The sequence below is a fragment of the Tachyglossus aculeatus genome, chromosome 4 (genome assembly GCF_015852505.1).
Source record: "Tachyglossus aculeatus isolate mTacAcu1 chromosome 4, mTacAcu1.pri, whole genome shotgun sequence".
Taxonomy (NCBI): Eukaryota; Metazoa; Chordata; class Mammalia; order Monotremata; family Tachyglossidae; genus Tachyglossus; species Tachyglossus aculeatus.
The window spans coordinates 656,811-681,777 of NC_052069.1; the positions used below are offsets into that span (position 1 = coordinate 656,811).

The 24,967-nt window shown below is 45.2% G+C and overlaps 1 protein-coding gene across 1 annotated transcript in view; it reads left to right on the forward strand.

Annotated features, from left to right (window-relative positions):
* Positions 1-24,967, forward strand: part of CFAP99 (cilia and flagella associated protein 99) — a 161,038-nt gene that overhangs the window by 42,439 nt on the left and 93,632 nt on the right. The window contains exons 4-6 of the mRNA XM_038745561.1: positions 7,115-7,209; positions 22,027-22,139; positions 23,973-24,147. Coding sequence (XP_038601489.1) covers positions 7,115-7,209; positions 22,027-22,139; positions 23,973-24,147 — 383 coding nt within the window. The remainder of the gene's footprint in view (positions 1-7,114; positions 7,210-22,026; positions 22,140-23,972; positions 24,148-24,967) is intronic.

Sequence of the window (24,967 nt, forward strand, 5' to 3'; positions counted from 1 at the left end):
TAACCTCTCTGTGCCTCAGTTCCCTCCTCTAAAAAATGGAGATTCAACACCTGGACTCCCTCCTACTTAGAATGGGAGTCCCATGGAGGATCTGATTGTCTTGTATAATAATGATGGCATTTGTTAAGCGCCTATTCATTCATTCATTCATTCAATCACATTTATTGAGCGCTTACTGTGTGCAGAGCACTGTACCAAGCGCTTGGGAAGTACAAATCGGCAACAGATAGGGACGATCTCTACCCAACAACAGGCTCACAGTCTAGAAGGGGGAGACAGACAACAAAACAAAACAGGCAAACGAAAAAAAAACACTGTGGCTCAGTGGAAAGAGCCCGGGCATGGGAGTCAGAGGTTATGGGTTCGAATCCCGGCCCTGCCACTTGTCAGCTGTGTGACCTTGGGCAAGGCACTTCACTTCTCTGGGCCTCAGTTCCCTCATCTGGAAAATCTTCCCCCCAGCCTCACGGCCCTTACGTCCACATGGCTAATTGATTTATTTCTATTAATGTCTGCCACCCGCCTCTAAACCGCAAGCCCGCTGTGGGTAGAGAATGTGTCTACTATATTGCTCTACTGTCCTCTCCCAAGTGCTCTGCACCTAGTAAGCGCTCAATAAATACAGCTGATTGATCACGGACCTTCTCAAGAGCTCAGTGTACAAACATATATATATATATACATGTATATATACATATATATATTCTAGACTGTGAGCCCGCCGTTGGGTAGGGACCGTCTCTAGATGTTATTATGTGCCAAGCACTGTTCCAAGCGCTGCATTCATTCATTCATTCAATCAATCGTATTTATTGAGTGCTTACTGTGTGCAGAGCACTGTACTAAGCGCTTGGGAAGTACAAGTCGGCAACATATAGAGACGGTCCCTACCCAACAGCGGGCTCACAGTCTAGAAGGGGGAGACAGAGAACAAAACAAAACATATTAACAAAATAAAATAAATAGAATAGTAAATATGTACAAGTAAAATAAATAGAGTAATAAATCTGTACAAACATATATACTGGTGCTGTGGGGAGGGGAAGGAGGTAGGGCAGGGGGGATGGGGTGGGGGAGAGGAAGGAGGGGGCTCAGTCTGGGAAGGCCTCCTGGGAAGGCTGCAGGGAATACAAGGTAATCAGCATGCCCCACGTGAGGCTCACAGTCTTCATCCCCATTTTACAGATGAGGGAACTGAGGCCCAGAGAATAATCATAATCATAATCATAATCATAATCATAATAATAATGGCATTTACTAAGCGCTTACTATGTGCAAAGCACTGTTCTAAGCGCTGGGGAGGTTACAGAGTGATCAGGTTGTCCCACAGGGGGCTCACAGTCTTAATCCCCATTTTCCAGATGAGGTAACTGAGGCCCAGAGAAGTGACATGATTTCTCCGAAGTTACACAGCAGACAAGTGGCGGAGCCGGGATTAGAAGATTAGAACCCACGTCCTCTGATTCCAACGCCCGCACTCTTTCCACTAAGCCACACTGCTTCTCTGTATAATAATAATAATAATAATGGTATTTATTAAGTGCTTACTATGTGCAAAGCACTGTTCTAAGCACTGGGGAGGCTACAAGGTGATCAGGTTGTCCCACAGGGGGCTCACAGTCTTCATCCCCATTTTACACATTAGGTAACTGAGGCCCAGAGAAGTGAAGCGACTTGCCCAAAGTCACACAGCTGACAATTGGTGGAGTCGGGATTCGAACCCATGATCTCTGACTCCAAAGCCCGGGCTCTTTCCACTAAGCCACACTGCTTCTCTGTATCTATCCCAACGCTTAGTACAGTTCTTGTTGCATAGTAAGGTCATGGGTTCTAATCCCAGCTTGGCCACTCGTCTGCTGGGTGACCTTGGGCAAGTCACTTCACTTCTCTGGGCCTCAGTTCCCTCATCTGTAAAATGAGGATCGAGAATGGGAGCCCCACATGGGACAGGGACTGGGTCCAACCCGATTTGCTTGTATCAACCCCAGCACTTAGTACAGTGATGATGATGATGATGATGGCATTTATTAAGCGCTTACTGTGTGCAAAGCACTGTTCTAAGCACTGGGGAGGTTACAAGGTGATCGGGTTGTCCCACCGGGGGCTCACAGTCTTAATCCCCATTTTACAGATGAGGTAAATGAGGCCCAGAGAAGTGAAGTGACTTGCCCAAAGTTACACAGCTGACAACTGGTGGAGCCAATTGGTGCACTTGGTGGTGCACTTACTATGTGCAAAGCACTGTTCCAAACCCTGGGGAGGTTACAAGGTGATCAGGTTGTCCCATCAGGGGCTCACAGTTTTAATCCCCATTTTACAGATGAGGTAAATGAGGCCCAGAGAAGTGAATTGACTCGCCCAAAGTCACACAGCTGACAATTGGCAGACCCAGGATTTGAACCCAGGACCTCTGACTCCAAAGCCCATGCTCTTTCCACTGAGCTACGCTACAATGCCTGGCACATAGTTAAGCGCTTAACAAATACCGTCATTTATTTATTTTTTATTTTAAATTCCACAATTATGACTACGATTATTATCACCATTTAGGTTTGTTTGGAATTTGGGGGAAAACTTAGTCAAGGCAAAGTTCTACTTGGTTCCACAGATGGAGGTTGAGCTGGGTGTTTTATAATAATAATGATGGTATTTGTTAAGCACTTACTATGTGCAAAGCACTGTTCTAAGCTCTGGGGAGGTTACAAGGTGATCAGGTTGTCCCACGGGGGGCTCACAGTTTTAATCCCCATTTTACAGATGAGGTAACTGAGGCATAGAGAAGTTAAGTGAGTTGCCCAAAGTCACACAGCTGACAGTTGGCGAGGTCGGGATTTGAACCCATGACCTCTGACTCCAAAGCCCGGGCTCTTTCCACTGAGCCATGCTGCTTCTCCAAATGCCCAGATCCCCTACCTGCCCACATCTGGTCACTGTTCTACTCTGAAAAGGTAAACATAGGCAGTGAGCAAAATCCTCGCTCACTCCTGAACAAAAGGAATTTTTTTTAATGGCATTATTAAGCGCTTACTATGTGCAAAGCACTGTTCTAAGCGCTGGGGAGGTTACAAGGTGATCAGGTTGTCCCTTGGGGGGCTGCCAGTCTTCATTCCCATTTGACAGATGAGGGAACTGAGGCACAGAGAAGTGAAGTGACTTGCCCAAAGTCACACAGCTGACAATTGGCGGAGCCGGGATTCGAACCCACGAACTCTGACTCCAAAGCCCGGGCTCTTTCCACTGAGCCATGCTGCTTCCCAGAAGCAGCATATAAGTAGCAAATAAAGAATTTGGTCTTTATTCCATCGAGGATTCAAACAGTAACAAAATAAATCAGAATCTCAGTGGGCCCTGAAGTACACTCAGAATATGAAAATCATATCAGCTTTCGAAAGCAGAGGGTAACGTGTTCCAATCAATCAGGAGTATTTATTGAGCACCCATTAAGCACTTTAAATGCTTGGGCAGCAAGGAACGTGTCTACTACTGCTATTGTGCACTCCCAAGCATTCAGTACAGTGCTCTGCACAGAGCAAGCGCTCAAGGGATACTATCAGCTAATGGGTTGAGAGTTCGAGGGTGCTGGACCTGTATATATGTATATCACCTGTATATACGTATATATGTTTGTACATATTTATTACTCTATTTATTTATTTTACTTGTACATATCTATTCTATTTATTTTATTTTGTTAGTATGTTTGGTTTTGTTCTCTGTCTCCCCCTTCTAGACTGTGAGCCCACTGTTGGGTAGGGACTGTCTCTATATGTTGCCAACTTGTACTTCCCAAGCGCTTAGTACAGTGCTCTGCACACAGTAAGCACTCAATAAATATGATTGATTGATTGATTGATTGATTGGACGGATTGATTCTTAGTAAAGGTTTGGGTGTCAGGGGTTCGGAAAATGCAATTGAACAGCCACCGCAGCGAAAAAGACGGTAATGTAAGCTAATTAGAAGGTAATTAGAGAAGCAGGGTAGCCTAGTGGATAGAGCATGGGCCTGGGAGTTAGAAGGACCTGGGTTCTAATCCCCGCTCTGCCACTTGTCTGCTGTGTGACCATGGGCAAGTCACTTCACTTCTCTGTGTCTCATTTCCCTCATCTGTAAAGTGGGGATTGAAACTGTGAGCCCCATGTGGGACAGGGACTGAGTCCAACCTGATTACCTTGTATCTACCCCAGAGCTTAGTACAGTGCCTGGCACATAGCAAATGCTTAACAAATTATATTATTATTGTTGTTATTAATAATAATAATAATGTGCCCCAAGGCCCTGAGCCCCTGATTTGGTGTCAGGAGTTTAAACTCCTGTGCTGAGCCAATATAGCTCTCACTATCTCCCCTTGGCCTTCCTTGGGCTTCTGGCCTCATTTTCTGCCTCTCTCAAGTCTTCTTCAAATGCCTTCAAAGTTTCCGACCCATAGCGACTCCGTGGACGCCCCCTCTTCAAAGCGACCCATCTTCTGCCACAGAATTGTTCTGGTGTGTGTATCCACAGAGTTTTCTTGGTAAAGATACAGAAGTGGTTTACCATTGCCTCCTTCTGTGCAGTAAAAATGTGAGTTTCTGCTATTGTCTTTGTTCAATGTTTTGATCACTTGATGATCCATCCACCTTTGACTCTTCTCGCCTGCCGCTGCTGCCCAGCACTGGTGAATCGGCTCAGACCTTTCCATTGTGGGTAGCCCCATATGGCACAGCCCTAGGCTTCATCGGCATATCAACCCATACATGAACAGCACTTAAGGTGTTGCGATTAGGAATGTTAGAAGGTAGAAAAGACCAATACATTAGATGGGAGCAACTATTACAAACCATTATATTTGACCCAAAGTAGAATGCAAATCTGCCATGTAGGGTGGTAATTTAATAAAGGAAGTGGTATAGTTTGTATCAACATTAGAAAGGTAATGTTTGAAGGGCTTCCCTTCGAAGTCCTACTGAGAGCTCACCTCCTCCAGGATGCCTTCCCAGACTGAGCCACCTCCTTCCTCTCCGCCTCCTCCCCCCCATCCCCGCCTTACCTCCTTCCCCTCCCCACAGCACCTGTATATATGTATATATGTTTGTACGTATTTATTACTCTATTTATCTTACTTGTACATATTTATTCTATTTATTTTATTTTGTTAATATGTTTTGTTTTGTTGTCTGTCTCCCCCTTCTAGACTGTGAGCCCATTGCTGTCTCTATATGTTGCCAACTTGTACTTCCCAAGCGCTTAGTACAGTGCTCTGCACACAGTAAGCGCTCAATAAATACGATTGAATGAATGAATGAATATGCAAACTCTCCTACCACGATAAGGTGTCAGTTCATAGGACTACTGTCCATTTGGCCAGTGCTCAGCACTTAGAACAGTGCTCAGCGCTTAGAACAATGCTTTGTGCATAGTAAGCGCTTAATAAATGCCATTATTATTATTATTATTATTATTTGGCCACCGTTTGGAAAATGTCGCTATCGAAAAGACACTCACTACCGCTAAGTACATCAGTTCATTTTCCAGTTACATTAACAGAGCACATTTTGCTTATTTGGATTGCCACTAAGACACAAATCACCCTTTCCGGTGCTGTTTTCATCCTGACCACTTTTAAATTATCAGTCAATCAATGGTATTTATTGAGTGTTCATTGTGTGCAGACCACTGTAATCAATCAATCAATCAGTCAGTTGTATTTATTGAGCGCTTACTGTGTGAAGAGCACTGTACTTAGCAATTGGGGACTACAGTACAACAGAGTTGGTAGATGTGTTCCCTGCCACAGTGAGATTAGGGTCTAGAAGGGGAGACAGACATTGACATTAATTAGTTATGGATATGTACATAAGTACTGTGGAGTTGAGGGAGGGATGAATACCAAGTGCCTAAAGGATACAAATCCAAGTGTAAATTACACATGTCAGTGAGTACTTTTGATTGTGGAAATTGACCTTATTTGAGTGCATGCATCACTTACTCCAAAATGACCACAACTTCATTTTTATGATGTTGGTCTTAATTCATTCTAAATTATTTCTACATCCAGAACCTCCAATATGGGTTTGAATTTCTGCCCCTGAAATTCTGAGCTCACCTCTATATCCAGTTTAAAAGAGACACTTCTCATTGTCAGTCAATTAGTCCTGTTTATTTACGATTACACTGCACACAGTAAGCGCTCAATAAATAGGGACCATCTCTATATGTTGCCAACTTGTACCTCCCAAACGCTTAGTACAGTGCTCTGCACACAGTAAGTGCTCAATAAATGCGATTGAATTGAATTGAATAAATACGATTGAATGAATGAATGAATAGGATAAATGCTTGGATTAACATGGTAGCAGTTTGGATGGAGAGGAGAGGGTGGAGTTTATATCGTATTATTTATGATGCGGAGGTGGATGGACAATCACTGCTGGAGTTTCTTGAGGAGTGAGAAAGCATGACCTGAACATCTTTGTAGAAAAATGATCCAGGCAGCAGAGTGAAGTATAGACTGGAGTGGGGAGAGACAGGAGGCAGGGAGGTCAGCTGATACAGGAAGCAAGGTAAGGTAGGAACAACATGCTTTGTTTTTATTGTCTGTCTCCCCCTTCTAATAATAATAATAATGGTATTTGTTAAGCGCTTACTATGTGCAAAGCACTGTTCTAAGCACTGGGGAGGTTACAAGGTGATCAGGTTGCCCCACGGGGCGCTCACAGTCTTAATCCCCATTTTACAGATGAGAGAACTGAGGCCCAGAGAAGTGAAGTGACTTGCCCAAAGTCACACAGCTGACAATTGGTAGAGCCGGGACTTGAACCTATGACCTCTGACTCCAAAGCCCAGGCTCTTTCCATGGAGCCACGCTGCTTCTCTAGACTGTGAGCCCGTTGTTGGGTAGGGACCATCTCTATATGTTGCCAACTTCTACTTCCCAAGCGCTTAGTAGGGTGCCCTGCACACAGTAAGCGCTCAATAAATACGATTGAATGAATGAATGAATAGGATAAGTGCTTAGATTAACGTGGTAGCAGTTTGGATGGAGAGGAAAGGGTGGATTTTAGCAAAGTTGTGAAGGTCAAACTGACAGGATTTAGCGCTGCAACCACGCTCATATGCTTCTGGTGTTTTTTTTAGTTGTTTGCTGCCTGTCCACTTTCCACCTGGAGGAGCTGGGACTTCAGCACTTCAGCAAGATCATCAAGTCGCTGGATCCTGCCAAAATGCATAAGGTATGAAGCAAAATTGGCAAATATATCCCTGGCTGGGTATACAGGATGGTTGCCACTTGTTAAAATAGGACAGCAGCCATTTCAGAAACAAGCTGTGAACTCGAACTGTGCGAGTTCGAATCCCCCCTACCCTGTCCCATTCCCCACCTAGACTCAGGTGGCCTGTAAATTTTTCACTCTGCCCATTTTCAAACAAAAAATGGAACTTGTTTCTTCAGTGATTCTGGAACCCGTCTCTATATGTTGCCAACTTGTACTTCCCAAGCGCTTAGTACAGTGCTCTGCACACAGTAAGTGCTCAATAAATACGATTGAATGAATGAATGAATGAATGAATGAAACCCTCTTAATTATGAAACATGAAATAACCAGTAAATAATAATAATATTGATGGTATTTATTGTGCACTATGTGCTAGCACTGTTCTAAGGGCTGGGGTAATCAATCAATCAATCATATTTAGTGAGCACTTACTGTGTGCAGAGCACTGTACTAAGCACTTGAGAAGTACAATCAATCAATCAATCAATCATATTTATTGAGCGCTTACTGTGTGCAGAGCACTGTACTAAGCGCTTGGGAAGTACAAGTTGGCAACATATAGAGACAGTCCCTACCCAACAGTGGGCTCACAGTCTAGAAGGGGGAGACAGAGAACAGAACAAAACATATTAACAAAATAAAATAAATAGAATAGATATGTACAAGTAAAATAAATAAATAGAGTAATAATAATAATAATAATGATAATGGCATTTTTTAAGCGCTTACTATGTGCAAAGCACTGTTCTAAGCACTGGGGAGGATACAAGGTGATTGGATTGTCCCGTGTGGAGCTCACAGTCTTAATCCCCATTTTACAGATGAGGTCACTGAGGCACAGAGAAGCTAAGTGACTTGCCCATGGTCACACAGCTGACAATTGGCAGAGCCGGGATTTGAACCCATGACCTCTGACTCCAAAGCCCGGGCTCTTTCCACTGAGCCATGCGAGTAATAAATACATACAAACATACATACGTATATACAGGTGCTGTGGGGAAGGGAAGGAGGTAAGGTGGGGGGGATGGAGGGGGCTCAGTGTGGGAAGACCTCCTGGAGGAGGTGAGCTCTCAGTCGGGCCTTGAAGGGAGGAAGAGAGCGAGCTTGGCGGAGGGGCAGAGGGAGGGCATTCCAGGCCCGGGGGAGGACGTGGGCCGGGGGTCGATGGCGGGACAGGCGAGAGCGAGGTACGGTGAGGAGATTGGCGGCGGAGGAGCGGAGGGTGCGGGCTGGGCTGGACAAGGAGAGAAGGGAGGTGAGGTAGGAGGGGGCGAGGGGATGGACAGCCTGGAAGCCCAGGGGGAGGAGTTTCTGCCTGATGGGGTAGATACAAGCTAATCAGGTTGTCCCACATGGGGCTCACAGTCTTAATCCCCATTTTGCAGATGAGATAACTGAGACACAGAGAAGTGAAGTGACTTGCCCAAAGTCACCCAGCTGACAAGCGGCGGAGCCGGGATTAGAACCCATGACCTCTGGCTTCCAAGTCCGTGCTCTTTCCACTACGCCACACTAAATGCAGCCACATTTAGTGGACCCAACTGGAATGCAGTTTCCCTGGGTCCAATTTAAAACAAAAGTCTGATTTGGGAAAGCCCCGACATGGCTACCAATCTTTAAGGGATTCACCAAATAGCAGAATCATCGTCCTTAAAGACGCCGTTCTTTTGAGAATCTAAGACTATCTATCCTTTCCTAAGAGCAGGCCGGTGAAGGAAGCTTGAAGGGAGCGTTGTTAGCAGCACTGACACAGCTGGAATTCTCCTTGAAACCCTCCACTCCCTTACTTATATGTTTGTACATATTTATTACTCTATTTATTTATTTTACTTGTACCTGTCTATTCTATTTATTTTATTTTGTTAGTATGTTTGGTTCTGTTCTCTGTCTCCCCCTTCTAGACTGTGAGCCCACTGTTGAGTAGGAACTGTCTGTATATGTTGCCAGCTTGTACTTCCCAAGTGCTTAGTACAGTGCTCTGCACACAGTAAGCGCTCAATAAATACGATTGATTGATTGATTACTTGCCCACACCGATGGAGCAGGGTTTATCCTTGAAACACACCATTCCTTTGTTTGCCCACCCTGACAGAGCAGGAATTCTCCTTCAAACACACCATTCCCTTATTTGCCCATGGGCCTTGCCCTGCCAACACCATTCAATCAGTGGTATTTATTGAGCACTTACTGTATGTAGAGCATAGGTACTAGATGCTTAAGAGTAATAATAATAATAATGATGATGGCATTTATTAAGTGCTTATTATGTGCAAAGAACTGTTCTAAGTGCTGGGGAGGTTACATCATCATCATCATCAATCGTATTTATTGAGCGCTTACTATGTGCAGAGCACTGTACTAAGCGCTTGGAAAGTACAAATTGGCAACATATAGAGACAGTCCCTACCCAACAGTGGGCTCACAGTCTAAAAGGGGGAGACAGAGAACAAAACCAAACATACTAACAAAATACATGGTACTAGATGCTTAAGAGAGTAATAATAATAATAATAATGATGGCATTTATTAAGTACTTACTATGTGCAAAGCACTGTTCTAAGTGCTGGGGAGGTTACATGGTACTAGATGCTTAGCAGAGTAATAATAATAATAATAATGGCATTTATTAAGTGCTTACTATGTGCAAAGCACTGTTCTAAGTGCTGGGGAGGTTACATGGTGATCAGTTGTCCCATGGAGGGCTCACAGTCTTAATCCCCATTTTACAGATGAGATAACTGAGGCCCAGAGAAGTCAGGTGACTTGTCCAAAGTCACACAGCTGACAGTTGGCGGAGCCGGGATTTGAACCCATGACCTCCGACTCCAATGCCCGGGCTCTTTCTACTGAGCCATGCTGCTTCTCTGAATAGAATACATCAGTCATTAGGCATATTCCCTGCCCACCAGGAACTTACAGTCTAGAGGGGGAGACAGACATTAAAGTGAATTATGGATGTGTATGTAAGTACTGTGGGACTGACTGTGGGGTGAGTATCAAGTACGTAACAGGAACAAATAAAAGTGCATAGGAGACAGAGAAGGGAGAGGAAATAGGGAAAATGAGGGCTTAGTGGAGGAAGGCCTCTTGTAGGAGTTGTAGTTCATTCATTCAGTCGTATTTATTGAGCGCTTACTGTGTGCAGAGCACTGTACTAAGCGCTTCGGAAGTACAATTTGGCAACATATAGAGACGGTCCCTACTCAACAGTGGGCTCACAGTCTAGAATAATAATAATAATGATGGCATTTATTAAGCACTTACTATGTGCAAAGCACTGTTCTAAGTGCTGAGGAGGTTACAAGGTGATCAGGCTGTCCAACGGGGGGCTCACAGTCTCAATCCCCATTTTACAGATGGGGTAACTGAGGCACAGAGAAGTTAAGTGACTTGCCCAAAGTCACACAGCTGACAATTGGCAGAGCCGGGATATGAACCCATGACCTCTGACTCCAAAGCCAGTGCTCTTTCCAGTGAGCCACACTGCTTCTCCAACTAGAAGAGTTGGGAAGTTGTAGTTGGGAAGTTTGGTGGTCTGAAGGGAGAGACAGACCTAGGCCCAAGGGAGGATGTGAACGAGGTTGCCAACGGTGACGTGGATGGTACGGTGACTAGGTTGGCATGATGCTACTGATGCCCATTGGCTTATTTTGATGTCTGTCTCCCCCCTTCTAGACTGTGAGCCCGCTGTGGGCAGAGACTGTCTCTATTTGTTGCTGAATTGTACTTCCCAAGTGCTTAGTACAGTGAGCCCGCTGTTGGGTAGGGACCGTCTCTATATGTTGCCAACTTGTACTTCCCAAGCGATTAGTACGGTGCTCTGCACACAGTAAGAGCTCAATAAATACGATTGAATGAATGAATGAATGCTCTGCCCACAGTAAGCGCTCAGTAAATACGATTGAATGAACGAATGAATTAGGGCAACGAAGCAGGCACTGTGGGTTATTCTAGGAAATCAGCCGGGTAAGGTCGGGGGCGCGCTGATCGAGTGCTTAAAAACCGATTACGAGAAGTTTCGGTTTGAACCGTGTCTCCAGGGGCTGCGGTCCCTCAGCTTCCGATTCTCAGGTATGATCGTGCGCTTAGTACAGTGCTCTGCACACAGTAAGCGCTCAATAAATACGATTGATTGATTGATTGATCATGCCACCTGCCTCAGAGAGACCTTCCAAGTGACCCGATCTGCTACTTTTAACGTCTGTAGAGAAGTTAGAGCCATCCTTGGCTGTCTAAGACAACGCCACTGACTGAGGTGTTCACTGTAGGGGTGTGAGAGACTGAAGAGGCAGCGTGGCTCAGTGGAAAGAGCACAGGCTTTGGAGTCAGAGGTCGTGGGTTCAAATCCTGGCTCTGCCAATTAATGATAGCATTTATTATGATAGCGTTTATTAGTGCTTACTTTGTGCAAAGCACTGTTCTAAGCACTGGGGAGGTTACAAGGTGATCAGGTTGTCCCACGGGGGGCTCACAGTCCTAATCCCCATTTTCCAGATGAGGTAACTGAGGCACAGAGAAGTGAAATGATTTGCCCAAAGTCACACAGCTGACAAGTGGCGGAGCCGGGATTTGAACCCACGACCTCTGACTCCAAAGCCCGGGCTCTTTCCACTGAGCCACGCTGCTTCTCAATTGTCAGCTGTGTGACTTTGGGCAAGCCACTTAACTTCTCTGGGCCTCAGTGACCTCATCTGGAAAATGGGGATGAAGACTGTGAGCCCCCCGTGGGTCAACCTGATCACCTTGTAACCTCCCCAGTGCTTAGAACAGTGCTTTGCACATAGTAAGCGCTTAACAAATGCCATTATTATTATTATTATTGTTATTGTTATTGTTATTATTATTATTATTATTATTATTATTATTATTACAGAGCCCCAGGCACGCACTAAGACTGTCCTTTGGGGTTCTGGCATGTCAGTAGCATGCAGTGCCCACTCCTCTTTTCACTTTGGCTTCACAGCCTCACGATCCTCTTGGAACTCCTGTGGGAAAACAATAATAATAGTCATTATGGTATTTGTTAAAGCGCTTACTATATGCCAGGCACTGTCCTAAGCGCTGGGAATAGCCGTTGCTGTCTGGATCACAGCACACCAGTCTGGCCTGTCGACCGCCAAGTCTCCCCGCTTAATAATAATGATGGTATTTGTTAAGTGCTTAGCATGGCTCAGTGGAAAGATCCAGGGCTTGGGAGTCATAGGTCATGGGTTCTAATCCCGGCTCTGCCACTTGTCGGCTGTGTGACTATGGGAAGTCAATTTATTTAATGATGGCATTTATTAAGTGCTTACTATGTGCAAAGCACTGTTCTAAGAGCTAGGATTTGAACCCATGACCTCTGACTCCAAAGCCCACGCTCTTTCCACTGAGCCACTTAAGTTCTCTGGGCCTCAGTTCCCTCATCTGTAAAATGGGGATTAAGATTGTGAGCCCCACGTGGGACAACCTGATCACCTTGTATCCCCCCAGCACTTAGAACAGTGCTTTGCACATAGTAAGCGCTTAACAAATACCACCATTATTATTATACCGTTTCTGTAGCTTAAAGAAGGGAGAAGTTTGAGCAGAGGCACCTTAGGCAGGCTGTAATAATGGTGGCATTTATTAAGCGCTTACTATGTGCAAAGCACTGTTCTAAGCGCAGGGGAGGTTACAAGGTGATCAGGTTGTCCCTCGGGGGGCTCACAGTCTTCATCCCCATTTTACAGATGAGGTAACTGAGGCCCAGAGAAGTGACGTGACTTGCCCAAAGTCACACAGCTGACAAGTGGCGGAGACGGGGTTTGAACCCATGACCTCTGACTCCAAAGCCCGGGCTCTTTCCACTCAACCGCGCTGCTTCTGTACTTCACTTCACTTCTCTGGGCCTCAGTTCCCTCATCTGTAAAATGGGCATGAAGCCTGTGAGCCCTGCGTGGGACATCCTGATTGCCTTGTATCTCCCCCAGCGCTTAAAACAGTGCTTTGCACATAGTGAGCACTTAATAAATGTGATTATTATTATTATTATTAACAAATGCCATAATTACTACTATTATTATCATTATCATTACTTGTTAAGTGCTTACTATGTGCCAGGCACTGTACTAAGTGCTGGGGAGGATACAAGCAAATTGAGTTGGACACAGTCCCTGTCCCCCATGGGGCTAACCCAGAGGACTTTACTGAGGCAAGAAAGTTGGAGATTTACTTGAAATTGGGCAAGCGCCGTATATGTTTGTACATATTTATTACTCTATTTATTTATTTATTTTACTTGTACATATCTATTCTATTTATTTTATTTTGTTAGTATGTTTGGTTTTGTTCTCTGTCTCCCCCTTTTAGACTGTGAGCCCACTGTTGGGTAGGGACTGTCTCTGTATGTTGCCAATTTGTACTTTCCAAGCGCTTAGTACAGTGCTCTGCACACAGTAAGCACTCAATAAATAGGATTGATGATGATGAAGTAAATATCCAGTTTTTCCGAAGGCTTCCCCACCACCACATCCACGGTCTTAATCCCATTTTACAGGTGAGGTAACTGAGGCGCCGAGGAGTGAAGTCACTTGCCCAAGGTCCCAGAGCAAACAAGTGGTGGAGGCGGGATTAGAACCCAGGTCCTTCTGACTCACGCGCCGTGGCTCTGTCGTCTAGGCCGTGCTGCTTCAACTACTGATTGAGCGCCTACTATGTTCCAAAGGACTGTACTAAAGACTTGGGAGAGTCCAACAGAATTAGTGGCCATGATCTCTGCCCTCAAGGAGCTGGAGATTTTGCAATGAAGACAGACACTGAAATAACTGTTTTTCCAAGAGGAGTAATAAATTTTAAGGAGGCTATTACAACCCTCTTGCACCATATGACTGATAGTGTTTGAAAAAAACAGAAAAAGTGTTTTGTCTAAGCTCTGGGATAATTTATAGTCCTAAATTATCTATATTAATGTCTTTACCTCTAGAAGGACCTGCTGAGGCCTCTTGAGGGTACATCTAGAAGAAGCAGCATGGCTCAGTGAAAAGAGCCTGGGCTTTGGAGTCAGAGGTCATAGGTTCTAATCCCGGCTCTGCCCATTGTCAGCTGTGTGACTTTGGGCAAGTCACTTCACTTCTCTGGGCCTCAGTTACCTCATCTGTAAAATGGGGATTAAGATTGCGAACCCCCACCCGGGACAACCTGATCACCTTGTAACCTCCCCAGCGCTTAGAACAGTGCTTTGCACATAGTAAGCGCTTAATAAATGCCATTATTACTATTATTACATCTCCTTCAGGAGGCCTTCCCTGAGTAAACACCCCTTCCCTCTTCTCTGATTCCTTTCTGCATCACCCTGACTTGCTCCCTTTGTTCATCTCCCCTCCCCATCCCACAGCACTTATGTACGGATCAGTCATTTTTTTTTTTGGATGACATTTATTAAGCGGTTACTATGTGCAAAGCACTGTTCTAAGTGCTGGGAAGGTTACAGAGTGATCAGGTTGTCCCACAGGGGGCTCACAGTCTTAATCCCCATTTTACAGATGAGGTAACTGAGGTGCAGAGAAGTGAAGTGACTTGCCCAAAGTCACACAGCTGACAAGTGGGGGAGCCAGGATTTGAACCCATGACCTCTGACTCCAAAGCCCGAGCTCTTTCCACTGAGCCACGCTGCTTCTCTATTTATTTATTTGTACTGATGTCTCTCTCTCCCCTCTAGGCTGTAAACTCAGTGTGGGCAGATAATGTGTCTGTTTATTGTTATATTCTCCCCAGTGCTTAGTACAGTGCTCTGCACACAGTAAGGGCTCAATAAATATCATTGAATAAATGAATGAATAATAATAATAATAATGATGGTATTTCTTAAGCGCTTACTATGTACCAAGCGTTGTTCTAAGCGCTGGGGTAGATACAAGGTAATCTGGTTGTCCCACGTGGGGCTCACAGTCTTAATCAATATGTTGCCAATTTGTACTTCCCAAGCACTTAGTACAGTGCTCTGCACATAGTAAGCGCTCAATAAATATGATTGATTGATTGATTAATCCCCGTTTAATCATTTCTCTTCCACTAAACCGCAAAGTTTTCGCTGCGGTTGGTTGTGAGCTCATTATGTGCAGGCAACGTGTCCGCTAATTCTGTTGTATTGTACTCTCCCAAGTGCTTAGTACAGTGCTCTGCACATAGTAAGTGCTCAATAAATTCAATTGAATGAGTGCTTGTGAGGATGTCCTTCCGTCCAGCGGCTGTCCTCTGAATTGAGTTGCATCAGAGAAGCAGCGTGGCTCAGTGGAAAGAGCATGGGCTTGGGAGTCAGAGGTCATGGGTTCTAATCCTGCCTCCACCATATGTTTGCTGTGTGACCTTGGGCAAGTCACTTCACTTCTCTGAGCCTCAGTTACCACATCTGTAAAAGGGGGATTTAGACTGTGAGCCCCACGTGGGACAACCTGATCTCCTTGTATCCACCCCAGCGCCTAGAACAGTGCTTCACACATAGTAAGCGCTTAACAAATGCCCTCATTATTATTATTATTATCACCCCCTTGCACAGATCAATCAGTCAATCAAAGCCCACTGTTGGGTAGGGACTGTCTCTATGTGATGCCAATTTGTACTTCCCAAGCGCTTAGTACAGTGCTCTGCACATAGTAAGCGCTCAATAAATACGATTGATTGATTGATTGATTTACTGAGCGTTTACTGAGCACTTGGGAGAGTACAACATACCAGAGTGGAAAGACATGTTCCATATCCACAAGGAGCTTATTCTTTAGGAGAAGCAGCGAGGCTTAGTGGAAAGAGCCCGGGCTTGGGAGTCAGAGGTCATGGGTTCTAATCCCGGCTCCGCCACTTATCAGCTGTGTGACCTTGGGCAAGTCACTTCACTTCTCTGTGCCTCAGTTCCCCCATCTGTCAAATGGGGATTAAGACAGTGAGCCCCACCTAGCACAGTGACTGTATCCGTTCCAATTTGCTTGTATCCACCCCGTACAGAGTACAGTGCCTTACACATAGTAAGCGCTTAGCAGATACCACAATTATTATCGATTATTATTCACTTATCTGTACTCCAGTTCCCTCAACTGTAAAATGAGGGTGAAGACAATGAGCCCCACGTGGGACATGGACTGATTATCTTGTATCTATTATCTATATTATCTATTAACCTGATTATCTTGTATCTATCTCCATGTTTAATACAGAGCCTGGCACATAGTAAGCGCTTAGCAAATACCTTTAAAAAGACAAATACGCCTCATCTTCCTCTCTGAAGGAGAGGCCAAGAACCTCAAAATGGAGACGGGAGAACTGACCAAGGCCACTGGCTCTTTAGACCGATTTCATTCAACCGTATTTATTGAGCGCTTACTGTGTGCAGAGCACTGTACTAAGCGCTTGGGAAGTACAATCAATCAATCAATCGTATTTATTCTGTGTGCAGAGCACTGTACTAAGCGCTTGGGAAGTACAAGTTGGCAACATATAGAGACGGTCCCTACCCAACAACGGACTATGAGCCCACTGTTGGGTAGGGACCGTCTCTGTATGTTCCAAACTTGCACTTCCCAAGCGCTTAGTACAGTGCTCTGCACACAGTAAGCGCTCAATAAATACGATTGAATGAATGAATAATATTGGGGGAACATTCATTTAATCATTTATTGAGCTCTCACAGTATATATACATATATAATTGTACTGAGAAGCAACATGGCCTACAGGACAGAGCCTGGGCTTGGGAGTCAGAAGGTCATGGGTTCTAATCCCAGCTCTGCCACTTGTCTGCTGGGTGACCTTGGGCATATCACTTCACTTCTCTGGGCCTCAGTTACCTCATCTGTGTAATGGGGATTGAGACTGTGAGCCCCCCATGGGACCGGGCCTGTGTCTAACCTGATTTGCTGTATATATCCCAGTGCTTAGAACAGTGCCTGGCACATACTAAGCACTAAACAAATACCATAATAATAATAATTATTATTATTATTCAATCATATTTATTGAGCGCTTACTGTGTGCAGAGCACTGTACTATGTGCTTGGGAAGTGCAAATCAGCAACAAATAGAGACAGTCCCTACCCAACAACAGGCTCACCATCTAGAATTATTATTATTATTATTATCATCATCAATCGTATTTATTGAGCGCTTACTATGTGCAGAGCACTATACTAAGCCCTTATTATTACTACTACTACTAAGCTCTTGAGAAGCAGCATGGCTTAAGGAAAGATCCCGGGCTTTGGAGTCAGAGGTCATGGGTTCAAATCCCGGCTCCGCCAATTGTCAGCTTTGTGACCTTGGGCAAGTCACTTAGCTTCTCTGTGCCTCAGTTACCTCATCTGTAAAATGGGGATTAAGACTGTGAGCCCCATGTGGGACAGCCTGATCAGCTCGTATCCTCCCCAGCGCTTAGAACAGTGTTTTGAATATCATCAACCATCAATCGTATTTATTGAGTGCTTACTATGTGCAGAGCACTGTACTAAGCGCTTGTGACTATGGTATGGTAAGCGCTTAACAAATGCCATTATAATCTAGGGCTTAGAACAGTGCTTTGCACATAGTAAGCACTTAATAGATGCCATTATTATTATTATTATTACAATGTGACACATTCCCTGCCCACGACGAGCTTACAGACTGTGAGCCCACTGTTGGGTAGGGACTGTCTCTATATGTTGCCAACTTGTACTTCCCAAGCGCTTAGTACAGTGCTCTGCACACAGTAAGCGCTCAATAAATATGATTGATTGATTGATTACAGTCTAGAGGCCAGGGGTTCAGTGGTGAGGGGACAGGGGTGTTTTCCTAACCCCCAGCAGCGGTGGAGGACGAAAGGCTGGCTTTCTTGAGGGCAGCGGAGCCCTGTTGGCCCTTTGGCTTTGGGAACCCACGATTGGGGTTGTTTGTGGTTACAGCTTGCTGGAGGGGAGGAAGAGGAAGAAGGAGAGGAAGAAGGGAGGGACGGGAGAGATGGAGGAATTGGGTGGGAGGGGAATGCCGCATTTCAGAGCAACCTCCCTCTGGATGGGGCACAGTGAACCAAATAGGTGTGGTGTGAGCCAATGGGTCAACAACGGATATTCCGGGGAGGAGTCCTCATGGAGACTTGAATATCCCGTTGTCTTCCAAGTGATGCCGGGACCAACGAGAAGCAACACGGTGTGATGGCTAGAGCACAGGCCCGGGAGTCAGAAGGTCGTGAGTTCTAATCCCGACTCTGCCACTTCATCATCAGTCGTATTTATTGAGCGCTCACTATGTGCAGAGCACTGTACTAAGCGCTTGGGAAGTACAAATTGGCAACATCTAGAGACAGTCCCTACCCAACAGTGGGCTCGCAGTCTAAAAGGGGGAGACAGAGAACAAAACCAAACATACTAACAAAATAAAATAAATAGAATAGCTATGTACAAGTAAAATAAATAAATAAATAGAGTAATAAATATGTACAAACATATATACATATATACAGGTGCTGTGGGGAAGGGAAGGAGGTAAGATGGGGGGGATGGAGAGGGGGATGAGGGGGAGAGGAAGGAAGGGGCTCAGTCTGGGAAGGCCTCCTGGAGGAGGTGAGCTCTCAGCAGGGCCTTGAAGGGAGGAAGAGAGCTAGTTTGGCGGATGGGCAGAGGGAGGGCATTCCAGGCCCGGGGGAGGACGTGGGCCGGGGGTCGATGGCGGGACAGGCGAGAACGAGGTACGCTGTGTCACCTTGGGTGAGTCACTTCGCTTCTCTGGGCCTCAGTTACCTCATCTGGAAAATGGGGATTGAGGCTGTGAACCCCACAGGGGACAGGGGCTGTGTCCAACCCTATTTACTTGTATCCACCCCGGCACTTAGTACAGTGCCTGGCACATGGTAAGCGCTTAACAAATGTCTGTCTCCCCCTTCTAGACTGTGATCCCGTTGGGTAGGGATTGTCTCTATCGGTTGCCGAACTGTACTTTCCAAGTGCTTAGTACAGTGCTCTGCACACAGTTAGTGTTCAATAAATATGACTGAATGAATGAATGAAAGAACAAATACCACTATTATCACTATTATTGTTGTTATTATAATTATTTTTATGTGATCCCCTTATCAAAGACAACAGGGTACCAGGGTGCCATCCAGGCACTGCATCTAATCAGAGTGGCTAATCCAGGCCAGGATTCTGGAGGTGCCCAAAGCGCTTTACTTCCAATAATGATAATAATAATAATAATAATAATGGCATTTATTAAGCACTTACTATGTGCAAAGCACCGTTCTAAGCACTGGGATGGTTACAAGGTGATCAGGTTGTCCCACGGGGGGCTCACTGTCTTCATCCCCATTTTACAGATGAGGTCACTGAGGCCCAGAGAAGTTAAGTGACTTGTCCAAAGTCTTAATCCCTAGATAGATGAGACGGAGGCCCAGTGAGAAGGTTAGCATTAGAGAAGCGAAGTGTTCGGGCTGGGTTTGTGGTAGGAGAGTAGTAAGCGCTGAATAAATACGATTGATCGATTGATTGAGAGTGGTGAGGTGAGGTAGGAGGGGGCAAGGGGACTGACTTCTTTAAAGCCAAGCCAAGCTTAATAATAATGATGGCATTTATTAAGCACTTACTATGTGCAAAGCACCGTTCTAAGCACTGGGGAGGTTACAAAGTGATCGGGTTGTCCCACGGGGGGCTCACAGTCTTCATCCCCATTTTACAGATGAGGTCACTGAGGCCCAGAGAAGTGAAGTGACTTGCCCAAAATCACACAGCTGACAAGTGGCGGAGCCGGGATTTGAACCCATGACCTCTGACGCCAAAGCCCAGGCTCTTTCCACTGAGCCACGCTGCTTCTCTGTTTGCCCATCCACCAGAAGCTCCCCACCCTTGGCTTTAAAGCAGTCAGTCCCCTTGCCCCCTCCTACCTCACCTCACTACTTTCAATCAATCAATCAATCAATCAATCATATTTATTGAGCGCTTACTACTCTCCTACCACAAACCCAGCCTGAACACTTGGCTTCTCTAATGCTAACCTTCCCACTGGGCCTCCGTCTCGTCTACCTCGGGATTAAGACGTTGGACAAGTCACTTAACTTCTCTGGGCCTCAGTGACCTCATGAGAAGCAGCATGGCTCAGTGGAAAGAGCCCGGGCTTTGGAGTCAGAGGGCATGGGTTCAAATCCCGGCTCCGCCACTTGTCAGCTGTGTGACTTTGGGCAAGTCACTTCACTTCTCTGGGCCTCAGTTCCCTCATCTGGAAAATGGGGATGAAGACTGCGAGCCCCCCCGTGGGACCACCTGATCGCCTTGTTAACCTCCCCAGCGCTTAGAACAGTGCTTTGCACGTAGTAAGCGCTTAATAAAAATGCTATCCTTATTATTATCTGTAAAATGGGGATTAAGACTGTGAGCCCATCGTGGGACAACCTGATCACTTTGTAACCTCCCCAGCCCTTAAAACAGTGCTTTGCACATAGTAAGCGCTTAATAAATGCCATCATTATTATATTATTATTATCTCACCGCCAACCTCTCGCCCACGGCTGCCCCTGGCCTGGCACGCCCTCCCTCCTCATACCTGACAGACGACTCTCTCCTTCTTCAAAGCCACATTGAAGGCCCATCTCCTCCAGGAGGCCTTCCCAGACTAAATCCCACTTTTCCTCATCTCCCACTCCCTTCCGTGTCACCTTGACTTGATTCCTTCATTCACCCACCTCCCACACCCACAGCACTTATGTACACACCTGTAACGTAGTCATATATTTTAATGTCTCTCCCCCTGTAAGCTCATTGTGAGTGGAGAATGTAACCGTTTATTGTTGCATTGTACTCTCCCAAGCGCTAAGTACAGTGCTCCGCACACAGTAACTGATCAATAAATACACTTAGCAGAGAAGCAGCATGGCTCAGTGGAAAGAGCTCGGGCTTTGGAGTCAGAGGTCATGGGTTCAAATCCCAGCTCCGCCAACTGTCAGCTGTGTGACTTTGGGCAAGTCACTTAACTTCTCTACGCCTCAGTTACCTCATCTGTAAAATGGGGGTTAAGACTGTGAGCCCCCCGTGGGACAACCTTATAACCTCCCCAGCGCTTAGAACAGTGCTTTGCACATAGTAAGCGCTTAATAAATGCCATTATTTATTTAGACTGTGAGCCCACTGTTGGGTAGGAACTGTCTCTATATGTTGCCAATTTGTACTTCCCAAGCGCTTAGTACAGTGCTCTGCACATAGTAAGCGCTCAATAAATACGATTGATGATGATGATGATGATTATTATTATTAATTATTTGACAGATTGACTTGCTTTTTGCAGCAGTAGCATCAACCAATCAGACAAGATTATTACTGAGCACCTGCTGAGTGCAAAACCCTATACTGAGCACTTGGAAGAGCACAATAGAGCTGGTAGACATGGTTCCTGCCCTCAAGGAGCTTATAGTCTAATAATAATCATAATGATAACTGGGGTATTTGTCAAGTGCTTTCTATTTGCCAAGCACTGGGGTAGATTCAAGATAATCAGGTCCGAGTTTGCAGATGAGAAAACCGAGGCACAGAGAAGCGATATGACTTGCCAAGGTCACACCACAGGTATGTGGCGAAGCTGGGACTGGAATCCACATCCTAGGCCATGCTGCTTCCCGTAATGGGGGAAGGCTAACTTCCCATGATGGAAAATTGGCTTTAGATGGTAATATACCAACCAGGAAAATAACCAAAGCTGGGATTGATTGATTGATTGGTTGATTTTCTTGTCCAGTCGCTAAAAGCATGGCACAGGCAGGCCCCAAGCTTTGGATTTGCCACTATTTGAGACTTGCAAATTGTCTTCTTAGTTTCTTAGGTTCTTTTTCGATGTCGGGAACTTGAACACATGGATCAAGGATGAATGGAGTCAGATATATGACTTCATGTTTGTAAAACAGCACTGGATTGATCCATTGTTAAAGTAAGTAACACTTGAGCTCATCTGATTGTTGTAGTTGCCCTGCCATTGTGACCAAGATGTTTGGAAAATGTTTAGGTTTTTGCGAAACTCCCTTTCCTTGCCCCTCTAAGGAGGAGGGTGATTCACGTGAGGAGCCACTGTTTGGATTGTCCTTTTCCTTTTGAGGTGCCAAAGATGCTCCTCTAGACTATAAATTTATTACTAATTATAATAATACTGATGGCATATATTAAGTGCTTACTATGTGCAAAGCACTGTTCTAAGCGCTGGGGAGGTTACAAGGTGATCAGGTTGTCCCACGGGGGGCTCACAGTCTTAATCCCCATTTTACAGATGAGGTAACTGAGGCACAGAGAAGTGAAGTGACTTGCCCAAAGTCACACGGCTGACAATAGGTGGAGTCGGGATTTGAACCCATGACCTCTTGACTCCAAAGCCCGTGCTCTTTCCACAGAGCCACGCTGCTTCTCTTATATAATTATTATATAATTATAATATACAATATATAGAATGTATAATATATAATAATATATCATATAATATAATAATATAATAATAATGGTATTTGTTAAGTGCTTACTATGTGCCACGCACTGAACTGAAAGCTTAGGTGGATGCAAGATAATCAAGTTGGACACAGTCCCTTTCCCACATGGGGCTCACAATCTCAAGCCCCATTTGACAGATGTGGGAACTGAGGCCCAGAAAAGTGAAGTAACTTGCCCAAAATCACCCAGCAGACAAGGTGCAGGATTCATTCATTCATTCAATTGTATTTATTGAGTGTTTACGGTGTGCAGAGCACTGTATTAAGCGCTTGGGAAATACAAGTCGGCAACATATAAAGACGATCCCTATTCATTCATTCAATCGTATTTATTGAGTGCTTACTGTGTGCAGAGCACTGTACTAAGCACTTGGGAAGTACAAGTTGGCAACATATAGAGACGGTCCCTACCCAACAGCGGGCTCACAGTCTAGAAGGAGGAGACAGACAACAAAATAAAGCATGTGGACAGGTGTCGAGTCGTCGGAATAAATAGAATTAAAGCTAAAAGCACATCATTAGCAAAATAAATAGAATGTAAATATGTACAAGTAAAATAAATAGAGTAATAAATCTGTACAAACATATTTACAGGTGCTGTGGGGAGGGGAAGGAGGTAGGGCAGGGGGGCTTGGGGAGGAGGAGAGGAAAAAGGGGGCTCAGTGTGGGAAGGCCTCTTGGAGGAGGTGAGCTCTCAGTAGGGCTTCGAAGGGAGGAAGAGAGCTAGCTTGGCTACCCAACAACGGGCTCATAGTCTAGAAGGGGGAGACAGACAACAAAACAAAACATGTCGACAGGTGTCAAAATCATCAGAACAAACAGAATTAAAGCTATATGCATATCATTAACAAAATAAATAGAATAGTAAACATGTACAAGGATTACAACCTTGTAATTATGTATTATGACCTTCTGATTCCAAGGCCCGTGCACTAAGCACTATGCACTACGCCATGTCTGCCGACTCTGTTATATTGTACTATTCTATTTATTTTATCTTGTTAATATGTTTTGTTTTGTTGTCTGTCTCCCCCTTCTAGACTGTGAGCCTGCTGTTGTGTAGGGACCGTCTCGATATGTTGCCAACTTGTACATCCCAAGCGCTTAGTACAGTGCTCTGCACACAGTAAGCGCTCAATAAATACGATTGAATGAATGAATGAATGAATGAATGTACTCTCCCAAGTATATAGTGCAGTGCTGTGCACACAGTAAGAGCTCAGTAAATACTATTTGTTGATTGATCAATCAAAATTATAATTATTAGTCTTCTCTTTTGTTTTAAGATGGCAACCAAAGGTCCAACAACTAATTAACTACCTGGACGACGTATTAGCTAATCGCCATATGTCGCCGAAGACCTCAAAGGTAACAAAGCCCAAAGAATTTAATTTGACAGTCCCGAGGCCCCGGGGTTTACCCGTCCCTCAGCCAATCCCTCAGCAGGAAAAGCCTCGTCCGGTGAGTAGAACACCTTTTTTTAAAAAAATAGTATTTATTAAGTACTTTCTCTGCCAGGGACCGTACCAAAAAACTGGGGCAGATTCCAGCTAATCAAGGTGGACAAAGTCCCTGCCCCACATGGGGTTCGCGGTCTTAATCCCCATTTTACAGATGAGGGAACTGAGGCACAGAGAATAATAATAATAACGATGGTATCTGTTAAGTGCTTACTCTATACCAAGCACTGTTCTAAGCCCTGGGGTAGATACAAGGTTGTCCCACGTGGGGCTCACAGTCTTAATCCCTATTTTACAGATGAGGCAACTGAGGCCCAGAGAAGTTAAGTGACCTGCCCGAAGTCACAGAGCTGACAAGCGGCGGAGCCGGGATTAGAACCCATGACCTCTGACTCCCAAGCCCCTGCTCTGTCCACTAGGCCACACTGCTTTTCCCCGGCTTCTCATGCATGCAAAATGAGGTGGAGCGGGAGGTCGATGCTTCATGAGAAGGAATGCCTTCCGACAGCTGATCGAATCTGTTTCTTGGTTGTTTCCTGGATTATTTTGAGCCTGAGGGACTAAGGGCAGGGGGCGGTGGGCTGGCAGGGCCCGGCAAGGACCTGAGAGACCAAAGGCCGAGCTTCAGGATAAACAGAAAATGGGCTGTGGTGAGACCAAAAATTATGTCATTGCAGGGACTCGCGCTTAGTACAGTGGTCCGCACGCAGTAAGCGCTCAATAAATACGATTGAATGAATGAGTGAATGAATGAGAAACGAGTGTGTGGGAAGTAGAAAAGGTGTAGAAAGGAGAAGGGATGGGGGAGAGGGAAGACAGAA